This window comes from Marmota flaviventris, chromosome 12, assembly GCF_047511675.1.
Source record: "Marmota flaviventris isolate mMarFla1 chromosome 12, mMarFla1.hap1, whole genome shotgun sequence".
Lineage (NCBI taxonomy): Eukaryota > Metazoa > Chordata > Mammalia > Rodentia > Sciuridae > Marmota > Marmota flaviventris.
Genome location: NC_092509.1, coordinates 33,558,969 through 33,572,457, shown reverse-complemented (window position 1 = coordinate 33,572,457; position 13,489 = coordinate 33,558,969). Strand labels below are relative to the sequence as shown.

The following is a 13,489-nucleotide window of genomic DNA, read 5'->3' as shown; positions in this document are numbered from 1 at the left end:
AGGAGCCTGAAAAATTCTAATGGTCAATGGCTATAATTAAAGGGAAAATACGTCTCACTGAGCAGGAGGGAAAGAATAAATTGTGTGAAGCATAAGAGAAGCCAAAATCCCCAACCATAAATTACTGTCATTCCTAATTCAGAAACATGGCATCAGAATGGATCAACCAGGAATCGGAAGGTCCTGAATTTGTTAACCAGGTAGAGGACAAGAAGGAGGAGGAGGAGGTGGGAGAGGAAGAGGAAGAAGGATTATTAAGAAACCACAACATCAGAATGATAAGAGGGTCCTGGACATGAATGTTTCTGTGGCTGAAGATCAAAGAGAGGGAGAGGGGAAGGAAGGTGGAGAGCAGAGGAGGAGGAGAGGTGGAAAACAAGGGTGATGTTAACCTCCTGCTGTTATTTTCAGAAAAGTTACATAATTTTTTGATACCCATGTCTTCCAGTGAAAATGCATTTAACCATTTCATGTGGTCATAAGGTTCTAGAGAATGCACTGAGATTTCCATGACAACTTTGCAAAGTGGAAACCTTTCTCTGGGTTGTGGGCCAGTAACAAAGGAATATGATTTCTATAAACTGGGGAAAATCCTTGAAAAGCTATTTCTAGCCCACATAAAAGGTACGACTGTAGTGGAAGACAATACAGTCATGTAAAATTCTTTATATATTGTCTAAATGGAGAAAAGTGATTCTGATATATATGTGTGTGTGTATGTGTGTGTGTGTAGATATATTAATATAGATAGATATATGCCTATATATCTATATACACACATATATACATATATGTATATATAGTATTTTATAAATATACATACACACATATACATATGTATATATACAAACATATATATGTGTGTGTGTGTGTATATATATATATATATGCATATGTTTATATACTTTTTTTAATGGTGGTACTAAATATTGAACTCAGGACCACACCCTCATGCTTTTTATTTTATTTTGAGTCAAAGTCTCATTACATTTCTGAGACTGGTCTCAGATCTACAATCCTCCTGCCTTGGCCTCCCAAGTAGCTGGAATTACAAGTATGTGCCACCACACCCAGCTGATTCCAGCATAACCTGTCTCATTAATGTTAAGTTTTCATACAGTTTCTGAACTTTGACCAAATTTACCAGTTCTGTTAGTTCAGCTCATTTGGTCAAAAACAGTTAGCTGACATTTCTTAATTAAGGTCACACTTACTGACTTAAGAAAATATGAGCCATGAAAAATATGAATCATTTTTTCTCCTCTTTTGCTTAAAGAAGAAATCAGGCCACTTTAACGATTCAGAAAGTCACAGTGATGCCTGAGTATCTTCAGGAAGATGAATCATAACATCTCATGACAAATAGCAATGTTTACGAAACTCCTAGGAGAGGTTTTTGTCCAGACATTATTGATTCTCCATTTTGATGTTGTTATCAGAGAAAAGATCTGCCCACTGAGCACGCCTAATATGTAACCCTGAGTTGTAATTAGCTGGCACCACTACCCATTATTTCTATCTCTTTGAGGTAATAATTCAATTGTACCATAGAATATGGATGTCAGCTATAGACAAAGCATTGAGTGTCTGATCCCCCAAAAAGTAATGGGAGAAAAAAGGCAGTTTCACTAGGTCAGAGCAAAACCAGTTTGAAGAATATCTGGATGTGACTTACCAGGTAATGACCTTAGACCAGGAACAGACTAAGTAGAAAACGAACTCAATGTTTACTGGGAAAATAAAAATCAATTTAAAAAGCTTGCAGAATAAAAAGGAATCATATTTATTTTTACCAGGTCCTAAAACGTCAGCATTTATTGGATATGTAATTTTACTTAAAATGATTAATTTTGGTGGATATTTAATAAAACTAGAGAGAACGCCATCCTCTTGTCATTATTTTGAGGATTAGAGGAACTGACACATAAGAGTCTTTTCACACTTCTAGCACAGAATAAATGCGGTTCTATTGTCATGGTGAACAAATAAGTACAGCCATTAGCTCTTTAATTTCTTTTTAGTTAGGTGCTCTTCATAAATTTATATTGATAAATCTGAAAGTGTTGGCTATATAATCATAGAATTTAAGAGCTGAGAAGGACTTTAGGAGCTCATCTTGCCTGAAAAAACATATTCAACAAATGGTAAGACCAAGGGCCAAACTCAAAGACCCAGACAGCACTCCTGCGAGTAGAGACACTAGGTCTAGAAAGTAGATGCATTAAATAATTGATAACAAACCAGTGACCCACCTCACTTTGCATCTTTTGAGCTTCTTTGGAAGCTTGGTAAGATGGTGTCTCAACAAATTCAAGCATTGACTTTCCCTTATTTTTCTCATATTCTTCTTTGTATTTAACCTTTATTGAAAGAAATGTAAAAAGTATATTAACATCAGAGTTGGGAGTAGAGTTCAATGGTAGAGCACATGCTTAACATGCCCACAGCCCTGAGTTACAACACCAATACCACCCCCCCACACACATACACACACACAATGACCTTATATAGGCAAAATAAAATAAGTGTCCAAAATTCGTCATCCTGTCTTTCAAAATCAAATTATTCTTGCTATTTAGGGGAATCGCTGGTGTTAGTGACATGTAAAAAAAATAAATGGGTAATACATAAAACTTTTATTCAGAAATGCATTTTCATTAAAATTCTTATGAATTTTTTCTTAAATTGTATAATTATGATGTTATGACAATTCAACCCAAAAGAAATCATTCAATACTTAGAGCTTTCCGACAACAGAAAGAAAAGAAATTTTAACATGCCTACTTCTGTCCATGTTTTTGTCACAGAGAATGGCAGAATGATCAACAAAAGTGTGGAAAGTGTGATAGCATGTGACATAAGGATGAAGTTTTGTGGTAAAAAATTAAATAATAAGAAGAATTTAAAGAGAAAAAAATGTGCATTTCTAAACATTGAGGCATAAGATCCTTATAAACTTTGTGTTTCATAAAACTTTATCTTAACAAATACTGGAAATGGCATATTTAACAAATATGCAAGCTTAATTTTAAAAAAAAGTAGACACTGACTTTAAAGTATACTAGGAAGAAGATATTTTTAAAAAGTTTTTTTCAGAGGGTACATAGGATTTCAGAGCTGGAAGAAACACTAATTTAGAACACACAATTTTGCCTTCTCAATAACACTCACAAATGAACTGAAAAATTATAATAAACCTGGCACCTGGAAAATGAGTTTTGCAGCTAAAATAACAAATCAGTACATTATAAAAAATTCAAATCATTTAAGACTATAGTTATATTAATTCTTATATTTGAAGTTTTTAAATTATGTGAAGTAACTGCTATTTTTTGAAATGGTTTTATATCAAAATATGGTACCAGCTCTCATCCTAATAAATTGAAAATAGTAACTGAGATTCCCACCACCCCACCACCCCAGCAACATTTATGTTCTCAAGATCTCTTTTTTTTTTTTTTTTTTTTTTAGCAATTGAATATTCTCAGTTGAGGGACTTAGCCATAAGTGTCCAAATGGTCCTGTGGTCCCAGCAGCGAGGGGGGGTACCCAACAAGTACCCACCTGACTCTGAAGGGTGGCATTGCCTTGGTGATGCAGGTGATCAGCAGCATCTGCATCAAAATGATACAGTCCTCTGTTTTCCTCAAAAAGCTTTTTATATTCTCGCTAAAACATAGAACATGAAAATAAGTTTAGGATAAAAGAGAGTGACCAGAGCAATTAATACTTAGGAATGCAAACAAATATACAAGCCAAGAGCCACCAAAAGCTGCAACGCTGTTATCAAGTCTTCATCTGCAGCCAACTGGCACAGAGGAGGTGTCTGACACTGAGGTAAACAGAGACTGGGAGACAGACCAGCTCCAGGTGGTCAGCATGGACAGCACAGGAAACACTCTGAGGACAGTTAACTATCAACAACAACCGAAAGGATATTCACAACACAAGAGCAGCGACATCAAAGCTAGTAAGGGGACCCATGTGGATCAGCAAGGTGGACGAAACCCAGGCAAAGTGCCTTGCCCTAACGGGACGGGAACATGTTTAATAGTGCTCACAAGAAGAGAACCAAAGAGAGTAAGAAGGGAACAGAAGGAAGGAAAGACAGAGGCTTGAAAGAAAAATACTGTCTACAAAGACTCAGCCATGAAGAAGATTGGAGGTCGTCAGGAAAATGAGAGGGTGGAAAGTAATTCAACTAATTTCCCCAATTCTAAGGAAAGGGTAGAGGTACCCGTAAAAGAAATAGAAATCTGAGCATGGTGGTTGAATTTTTAAGGTGAAGAAATTGGATGAGCCTACTATTTAGACATATAGACGAAATGGTAAATTTGGAAGAAAACAGAGTGGACAGGGATGCCCAATTTGGCTGCTGCAGGACTCTAAATACCACAGGCAGTAGTGAGACAGAAATCGCTTCATGATTTTCTATCATTGGACTTTGAACACGTGGTTATGTCAACCTATTTAGAAAAGATTATAAACAATAGCTCTCAGAGACTCAAAGCTACAGAGACATGGCTGCTCATTAGGAAACAGATTTCAGTCAAAATGGCAATGGGAAAGAGGAAGTGGGAAAGAGCCAGTCATAGAGAAGCTTACACTGGGTCTTAGGAAATTCTCTAAGGATGGGAAGGTGAAAGGGAAGAAAGTCCAGTACCAGGGATGGAAGGATGGAAGGCCCAAGTGACCAGCCACAGGACAGCTGCTGCTCCATGTGGGACATAAGCAATGATCCCCAGAGGGAGCCCGGCCTCAAGAGCTTCCTGTCAATTAGGAAGCAAAGATACGTGTCTCCCAAAATTCTAACCATAAAATAAAGGAGAAAAGTATGAAAGGAAGGTCATGATAATATTCACACAGTACATCTCCATTGAAGAGAACAACTTCTAAATTTTGGCTCCCCACCAAAAAAAAAAAAAAAAAAAAATCAAAAACATTGAAAAAATAATGATATACTTAGAAACATCATAATTTTATTAGGATTTATTTTACTAAAAAAGAAGTTTTGTATAATACCTATTTGTAAAATAATCAATCGTGCCTTGAATGTAAAAAGCTAGAACTCATTCCATTATGGAGTTAAAAATCCAGAACTCAGAAAGTCTATTATACTTGGAATAATGGATAATACTAAAACTGGTTCAATAAATATTGTTCCCAGCATGATTATCTATTTTGCTTACAAAGGATTTCAGAAACTCTTTTTTTTAAAGAAAGAGAGAGAGAGAGAGAGAGAGAATTTTTTAATATTTATTTTTCAGTTTTCGGCGGACACAACATCTTTGTCTGTAGGTGGTGCTGAGGATGGAACCCTGGCCGCACGCATGCCAGGCCAGCACGCTACCGCTTGAGCCACATCCCCAGCCCCTAGGATTTCAGAAACTCTTACAAAAGAAAAATAAAACCTATTTAATTAAGAGCTGCAAAAGGTATTTCCAAGACATGGGCTTGTACTTCGGTATATAATAGTCTCTGTTGCCCCCTAGTGGAAGTTATAGAGAATAACACAATTATATGCACATATTGTGCCTATAGAGAGATATATTAAATCTACCTATATATACATATATCTATCTATATATATACACCCAACTTACCGAAAAATTATAAAAGATACTTAAAACTACGAGTGCTTCAGTTTCCAGAGAAAAAAAAATTTCTCAATTTAACATGGCTGTAAGGTGCTTATTTCATCCACCATATGGGATGTTAAAAAGAATTCCCCAAACATTACATCATGTATAACCAGAAGAATGAGAAATTATACTCCATTATATATTATGTGGCAAAGTATATTATACTGTCATGTATAACTAATTAAAACAAATTTTAAAAATTTTAAAAAGAATTCCCTAACAGCCATGTATAACTGACAAAATTTGTAGAATAATGTTAATGAAAAATCTTTTTCAATCTTCTAATAAAGTTAAGCCACCTTTATCAATCAATAAAATTTTAATTCTCTTTATATTAAAGTTTAAAATAAAGTTTTATAATATACAACTTTGAGCCAATGTGTTATTATAAAACATTATAAGCCAATATTTCAGAGTAATACATTTTTAAGTTAAACTTCCTTCCCCATGAAGTAACCATTCAGCCAGTTTTTCTGTGGAGGTGGGGGATAATATATGATCTAGGCAAAGGTAACACCTGAATGAAGATTTAAATTTTATAAATGATGTCTAAAATAACACATAACTCTGCTGGTTTTCTCTCTGGAAAAGATGAGAGAAACAACTTATAATCACCTGGGATTTTTTTCACAGTTATAAAATAATGGTCAACAATCTTTTTTTAAAATGGGTGATGTCATTTTTATTCTGTAATATAAAAATGGGCAGACCTTCCATTAACAGTCAACTTTCTTGAAAAATGAATGCATGAGTAGCATGCATTCATCTAGTTGCCAAAATTTTAAATGATCACCACATTTTATTGGCTTATTTACATATAAATCCCCACATCCCTGGCAAATTCTACCTGAGTATGATTGGAGAACAGTCAAGGTCAAAGACCCCTGTGATGATCAAAACTGGAAGCCAAGGGGCTGGGGTTGTAGCTCAGCGGTAGAGCGCTCCCCTAGCACATGCAAGGCGCTGGGTTCAACCCTCAGCATCACATAAAAATAATAAATAAAATAAAGGTATTGTGTCCAAGTACACCTTAAAAAATTTTTTTAAAAATTGAAGGCCAAAGACTATAAAGAAAGCAGAGGGCTCAGAGCATAGAAATCCATCAATTTTAGAAACATGCCCATGAGTTGAGAAGAAAAACATGAAATGAAACAGAGACACCCAAGGAATAGAGGAAGGTGTACAGAGGTGCAGGAATGAGCTCTCACATGCAGGATGATAGGATTTCAGTGTCTCTGAACCTGACAATATTCTTCGAACCTCCCTTTCTTGCTCACAGAAAGAAAGAGAAGAATCATATTGCTTTTCGCCCAAGGACCAGTGATTTGAAGGAAAGACAAAAAAGAAAAGAAAAGTTAACTTAAAATAAATCTTGTGAGTATGAATTATTTACATGCATTATCCACTTTCAGAAAGATGATCGTGATGTTGACTTCTGAGAAAGGAGACATACAAAATAAAGAAAAGAAGTTTCAATCTATCAAAGCCAAACACTTGTAAAGTTGAACTGAAGCTGAATCTTATGATATATGTTTAGGAACCAAGTTTTGGCTACAGAGTTTTAAGTCAATGGCTATGGACACATCTACTGCAACAACTATCCACTTCTTCTCATGTCTTGCCCAACAAATATTTTTTTTTATCTGATCTGTGCCTATTTAATACATTAGGACAATTTTGAGTGAGTATTAAAATAGGCATGAAGTAATTTGAGGTCAGATTAGAGTTCATCATTATCATGGGGCACCCTGAATTATATGAGCTTCAATTATCCCCTGGGTAATTTGGTGGGGGAAGGAGGTGTTTGAACTCAGGGGAGCTTAACCACGAGTCACATCCCCAGTCAATTTTTATTTTTTATTTTAAGAAACTAAGTTGCTTAGGGCCTCACTAAGTTGCTGAGGCTGGCTTTGAACTCAAGATCCTCCTGCACCAGCCTCCCGAGCTCTTGGGATTACAGGCATGTGCCACCGTGCCCAGCTCAGAGTGATCTTTTTTGAGAACCAAAGAAGTCGACATAGCATCCAGGAGGGTGAGTCTCCAGGGATCCAAAACACTCACCCTGCCAGCTTAGTTGCCTTGACAGAATATGGAAATCACAAGACTTATAGTATAGTGACAATGAAATATAAACACCTTTATGATTTATTTTCAGAGATTATACAATTTAGATGAAAACAACATTTTATGTTATTGAAAGCATACTGCAGACACTCTGGACTAGCCTGCACCAGAGAAAAGACCCCTGACTGGAGGAGAACCTGAATTTCAAGTGGCTTCAGTGTGAACAAGGATGAAGTAAGAGGAAGAAGGAGTCAGGAAAAATGCTTGCACAAACACTTTGAAGAGTAGCTGATTTAAGAGAAACTAAAGAACTATCAAGAAACCTCTTTGTATATCAACAGCTTTGGTGGGATTGATGCAAGTAGACTACTACTTTTCAGTGAGCCAGTATTGGGGGTGGAATGACACACAGGCATGTCTAGGAAGCTGGTGAGCTCAGGAGCACAGCAGGTGAGCTATAGGACTCACTTACTCCGCTGAGCATTTTGCTGGCTTTCAAAGCGTGGTCTAAAAACAACAAATTTGGGAGATCTGAAACCGGATCGTGCATATTTTGCAAGTCTTTCTTGTACTTCACCTATGAAAATAACATAGAACAAAATACCCATCTAGGAGAAGAGAATAGGCTTTTTGCATTTATTGCTAATTACTATTGTTAACACATCATAAAAGTAGTAGTGGTTAACAGACGAATTTATAGGTAGCCACTAGATGGCGCTAATTCACTACTGAATGAGTAAAAAGTTTTATTAAAATGATGTTACAAGAATCAAGTAATTATAACAGAAACTCTGTTTTCAAGAATTGAAGACACTAGCCACTTTGTTCTTTAGACACTGTGCCAGTATTTCAATTTTGCTCCGTGATAACTTTAGGCTACTGGTGTTTTTCATTCTTTTGCCACACAGACATGTTTTGGGTTTTGTTTTTGGTTTATTTTGGTTTTTGTTGTTGTTACTTTGCCAACTGTTTTGGAAATATCATACTAGAAAACGAAAATAATAAACTGCTAATAAAACAAGCATTAAAATTACTCACTAGGGCTGGAGTTGTGGCTCAGGGGTAGAGCGCTTGCCTAGTATATGTGAGGCACTGGGTTTGATCCACAGCACCCCATAAAAAAAATAAATAAAGTTATCATGTTCATCTACAACTTAAAAAAAAAAAGTACTTACTATCTTCCAGACACTTCTCTAAATACTTTATATATGTGAACTATTTAACCTCCACGACTCCCTAGTAGGCGGATACTTTATTCCCATTTAAAGAGGAGAAAACGATGAAGACACAGAATGATGAAGGGATAATAGGTGGGAGGAACAGGATTTAAATCCACCTATCTGATTCTAAGCCTGGATTTTTCAGCACTTGGATCCAGGTTCCTTTAAGTATATTTCATCTCTATTTCCCTGGTTTGTACATACATTTAAAAAATAAAATAGGAAAAAAAAAATCATCTGACATTCCCAGTGGTCCTAAAAGACAAAACAACCACCACAAAAAAAAAAAAAAAAAAAAAAGTTTTGACTGCTAGAGATGAACAAAAGTTGTTTAGTGAACACAAATAACAACACCTTCTAAACCTCATTGGAAGTAAGATTAACCAAGCCCCAAGGAGATGATAGGAATTGAAAGGTTTTATGATCTAACAAAGCAACAATCTGATAATATTTCATTTTCATACTTGAAAATGTGCTCTACACATTTCAACCATAGCAAACTCATCAATGTTTTCAATGTTTGTTTTATATTCTGCCTGTTTCTCATACATATTATAAAATTAATCCTGATTATTTTTTAAAACATGAAATGCAAATAAATTTTATGAAGAAGTATTGCATAGCTCTTACATAAGCTATGTGAAATTATAAGCATTATCAGTCTAATTGTTTAAAATTTCTTTACAATAAATGTCCATGTACCAGGAAGTACTTTATAATAAACCCAATGATATGGACATAATTATACGAGTTAATTATCATCCTATCTACTAATTTGTGATAATACACACTTCTTTTCTACAAAACTCTGTAATCTATTTCTAAATTAGATATGATAATTTTATTCACAATACTATTCTTGCTTATTAACTAATTAGTAATCAGTAACCATTAATAGTAAAAATTATAACTATATATTTTTTCTCAAAAAAAAGGGTTCAGGAAAATATGCTTCAGTGTTTTCAAGTACAGACTACTTGGAAATTACATGATCCTGATTAAGAACCAGTAATTACAACACAGTCAGTTCTAAGAAAACAAGAATCAAAAGATATTGAAAATAATTTTCTAAGAATTACAACATACATCACTTGCAAGTATAGCAGCAAGCTGATTTTGCTTAAAAGAAGCACTTTCAAGAGGGTTGTAATGATGTTTCTTATCCTTCATTTCATTGTCAAATTTTTCTTTATATTTAACCTGTCACAAAAGAAGAAATGGGATAAATTAGCACATTTGTGTTGAATAACAACACACTTGATTTTAAAAAGATCAAATAAAACTACCTTAACAGTGAACAGCAGCAAAATTTAAGTTCCTGGTATTCATGACCTCCATAAAAGCTTAATGAGGCATAAATTTTTTTAAATGAAGTACTTGAACATTGATCATAAACACAATTAGGCATTAACTCAAATTCTTCCTATTAATGAAAATTATGCCTTGAAATATCAAAAATTTTAAATGTCAGCTTCCGTTGCTACATTCCTATAATCTATGATCAATCAGAAATCAGGACAAAAATCTTAAGGTCCAGCATATTTAGAAAATGGGTCCTTGGCTCAGAATCTGAATATGAATTTTTCTAAGGGAATTGTTCCAAATAAAGGGCATGGTTTACACTATGGTTTTCTCTTGGTTTCCCATAGTTCATTTGTTCAAAAATTCATCTTTAAGAAATATATTTTCTGAAATGTCCTGGGCCTATTGAATGTTATTTTAAAATTTCTCTGCTTTAACAACACAATCTATTCATCCAGAAACCCATCTCTAAAATTCACCATGTTATTTTTGCTCTTTGTTAAATACTCACAGGACAACAACAACAACAAAAGAATTCAACTTATCTTGTAGGACTCCATCTTTCTCATGGGTAAAGAAATATGTTAGCGAACGTAATAATAACTAATTGGAATATATATAGGAGTTCTCTACCAAAATAAATAAATAAACCTAGTTACTCACATCTCGCACGCCCTTGATTCATGAAGACAGAAAAGGATGTACAGATCTCAAAAGCAAACTTTTGTTCTCTCGCACTATTTTTACAATATTACAGTATTCTGCTCTCTTATGATATTCTTGTAATGCATGTTTATTCATACATGTTGACACTCTGCCTTGCACAAGTCTTTATTACACAGCAGTTTGGAAATGGCTCATATCATGTGTTTTAATCAAGCTTATAACAGAGTGAGGGTCTCCTTCGCAGACCGGTGTCTGATACCTATGAGAATAGGCTAGTGAAAAATCTTCTTAGGAATACAATACAACATTTTCTCAGAAGTTTACAGGAAAGATTTTTCTCCATGGTCCATTATATAATAGCAACTTTCTGATATTCACATTGCCTAATACATTTATCCTGAATAACTGATGAGGCCTCTCTAAAATAAGAAAAGTTCTGAATTATTTAAAAATTATTATTTTACATCTTGAAATCAGGGACCATAGCACAAATAGGGGAAAAAATAAATTTCTTTCACTACTTTACAGAGTAGCTGGCACAAAATCAAAGGTTTTCCTAGCCTGGTCCTAACACACAATGCCACCCCCCTGCTATGATGCGTTTCACTATATTTTAATGACTGATTTTGTCTCTCCTAAGTTTTTGGTGCTTAAAGGGAATTCACCCAATGATTCTGGAAGATTCTATAACTGGTTTCCACTTTCATGATGCCTCTGATCAGGCCACACTCACCAACACACTACCCTTTCTGAGCCAAACATTCTCCCTGCCAGTCAGGGTACAATGAAAACTCTGGTTGACACCATTCACACCTTGTCAGCAGATCTAGCTGCACAATGTGGACTTGCATCAAGTTTCCTTTCAGTTTCTCCAGCCTCGGGCACCGTGAGTGTCTTAGTTATGCTTTAGCCAAAGAACAACAGTAAGTTCTATGATCTTGGCTCCCGGAGACCATGGTACTGTTTCTGTATACCCAGGAATTCCCAGCACAGTTACAGGAGGAGCAGAGGCAATGTGTGGGGCGGTGTTACTTGGAAATGAAAATGACAGCTCCTTATCAGTTATTAAACCTGGCATTTGCTCTTCCAAGAAAATGCATATTTCTGAAAAATAATAATCACTCTGTCATTCATATCCTTATATGGAATGCAATAATAAGCAAAGTACCGTAAAACTGATCTCATTCTCACCCTTCTAACTCAGGGCTCCGCATGATTTGATTCAAAACACGCCCAAGGAACAAAAATATGAGAGTTTCCCTCATTAATTAATTAGCCATAAAATAAAAATTTCTGCATCATGTGAAAACACGAACCAGACATTGACACACAACTCTTGTTTGCCTCACTGTGTAAGGTTCACACGTACATGAACCAAGAAAATGACCCATGGTTTGAGTAGGTGGCATCTCCCCACTTTTGACCGGTTCACTAGGGAACTACACAGACTCGCTCAATTAGTAAAATCGATTAATCAAAAAATTACCCTATTTTCCATCTTACAGTTCATACACCTGAGTGTCCACTGCTTAAGTCACACTCACATCTCCTAAGAGATCTCAGCAATGCTCTGTCTTAACTGTATCTGGTTCCTAACGGGAACAAACAGTGTCCCCTTGGATTATAAGACCACTTGAGAAAGGGAGAAATAAGTGTTGTTTGAAGATGCAAAAATACTCCTTAAGCCTAGGTGTATTATTTGAAATGAAGTTTACTGCATATGATCCACATTATTTATATTCTGAATATCATACATAATGGTCCTGATATCACTTGTTTAAAAATACAGGATAGGAATAAAGGATCAAACTTCTAAAAGTTTCCTAAAGAATTTTAACAGATTTTTCAGAGGGCCATACTTGGAGAAAACACAGAAACTCCTAGACAACAATGATGTAATTTAAACTGCCTCTGGACAGAGCAGTATCCTGACAGTGCAAAGCCAAACACCTAGACCCACTGGTTAAACTGTCACGAGGGCTGAGGGCTTCCCCTTGACATCATCTGTAGCTCAGTCTCACCAATAGCCAGCAAGGCAGGGAAATTTAGACCACAAATGAGAACTTTTCATCGTAGTCACATACACAGATGTTAGGAAAGAAACAGATAATTTAATAAATTCATTCTAATGATCATTAAAAATGAAAACTAAGCAAATAACACACCATCATATAGCTATTGGCATCAACTTCCTCTGATTTGGGATGAAATAATAAGTGGTGAATGAAAAACAATCGATTTTTATGTAGAACCATTATTAAAATCAATCATATTCTTAAAGTCTAAATTTTATACAAATTGCTAACTCTGCCCTTGCCTTCTTTACAAAATAACAATCTTACTGACTCTGCATCAAATGTGAAAAAATCCAGAGAAAATGTGTCTGATCAGTCTCTACATATTTATTGACAATCAATCTGTGCTATTCTCTAATGGCAGATCAAAGACACAGAAGCCCTGCCATGTGGTTCTAAAAAAGTAGATATTTAAAACATGCATGCATGCACATCGATGCCTACTACTGATTGTGGCAAGAACTACAAGGAAACAGAATAAAGGGGAGGAGAAGGATACCAATTATATCTGCAAATCAGG

General features: G+C 35.3%; 1 protein-coding gene across 3 annotated transcripts in view; it reads right to left on the bottom strand.

The window, feature by feature from the left end:
• The window catches only part of Nebl (nebulette), a 336,213-nt gene that overhangs the window by 59,732 nt on the left and 262,992 nt on the right, over positions 1-13,489 (bottom strand). The window contains exons 8-11 of one of the 3 annotated variants that reach the window (XM_027928589.2): positions 10,013-10,126; positions 8,179-8,283; positions 3,565-3,669; positions 2,253-2,360 (exon numbers count right to left, since the gene is read on the bottom strand). The exons of the other annotated variants lie outside the window; for them this stretch is intronic. Of the exons in view, the coding sequence (XP_027784390.2) occupies positions 2,253-2,360; positions 3,565-3,669; positions 8,179-8,283; positions 10,013-10,126 (432 nt within the window). The remainder of the gene's footprint in view (positions 1-2,252; positions 2,361-3,564; positions 3,670-8,178; positions 8,284-10,012; positions 10,127-13,489) is intronic. 3 annotated transcript variants of the gene reach the window in all.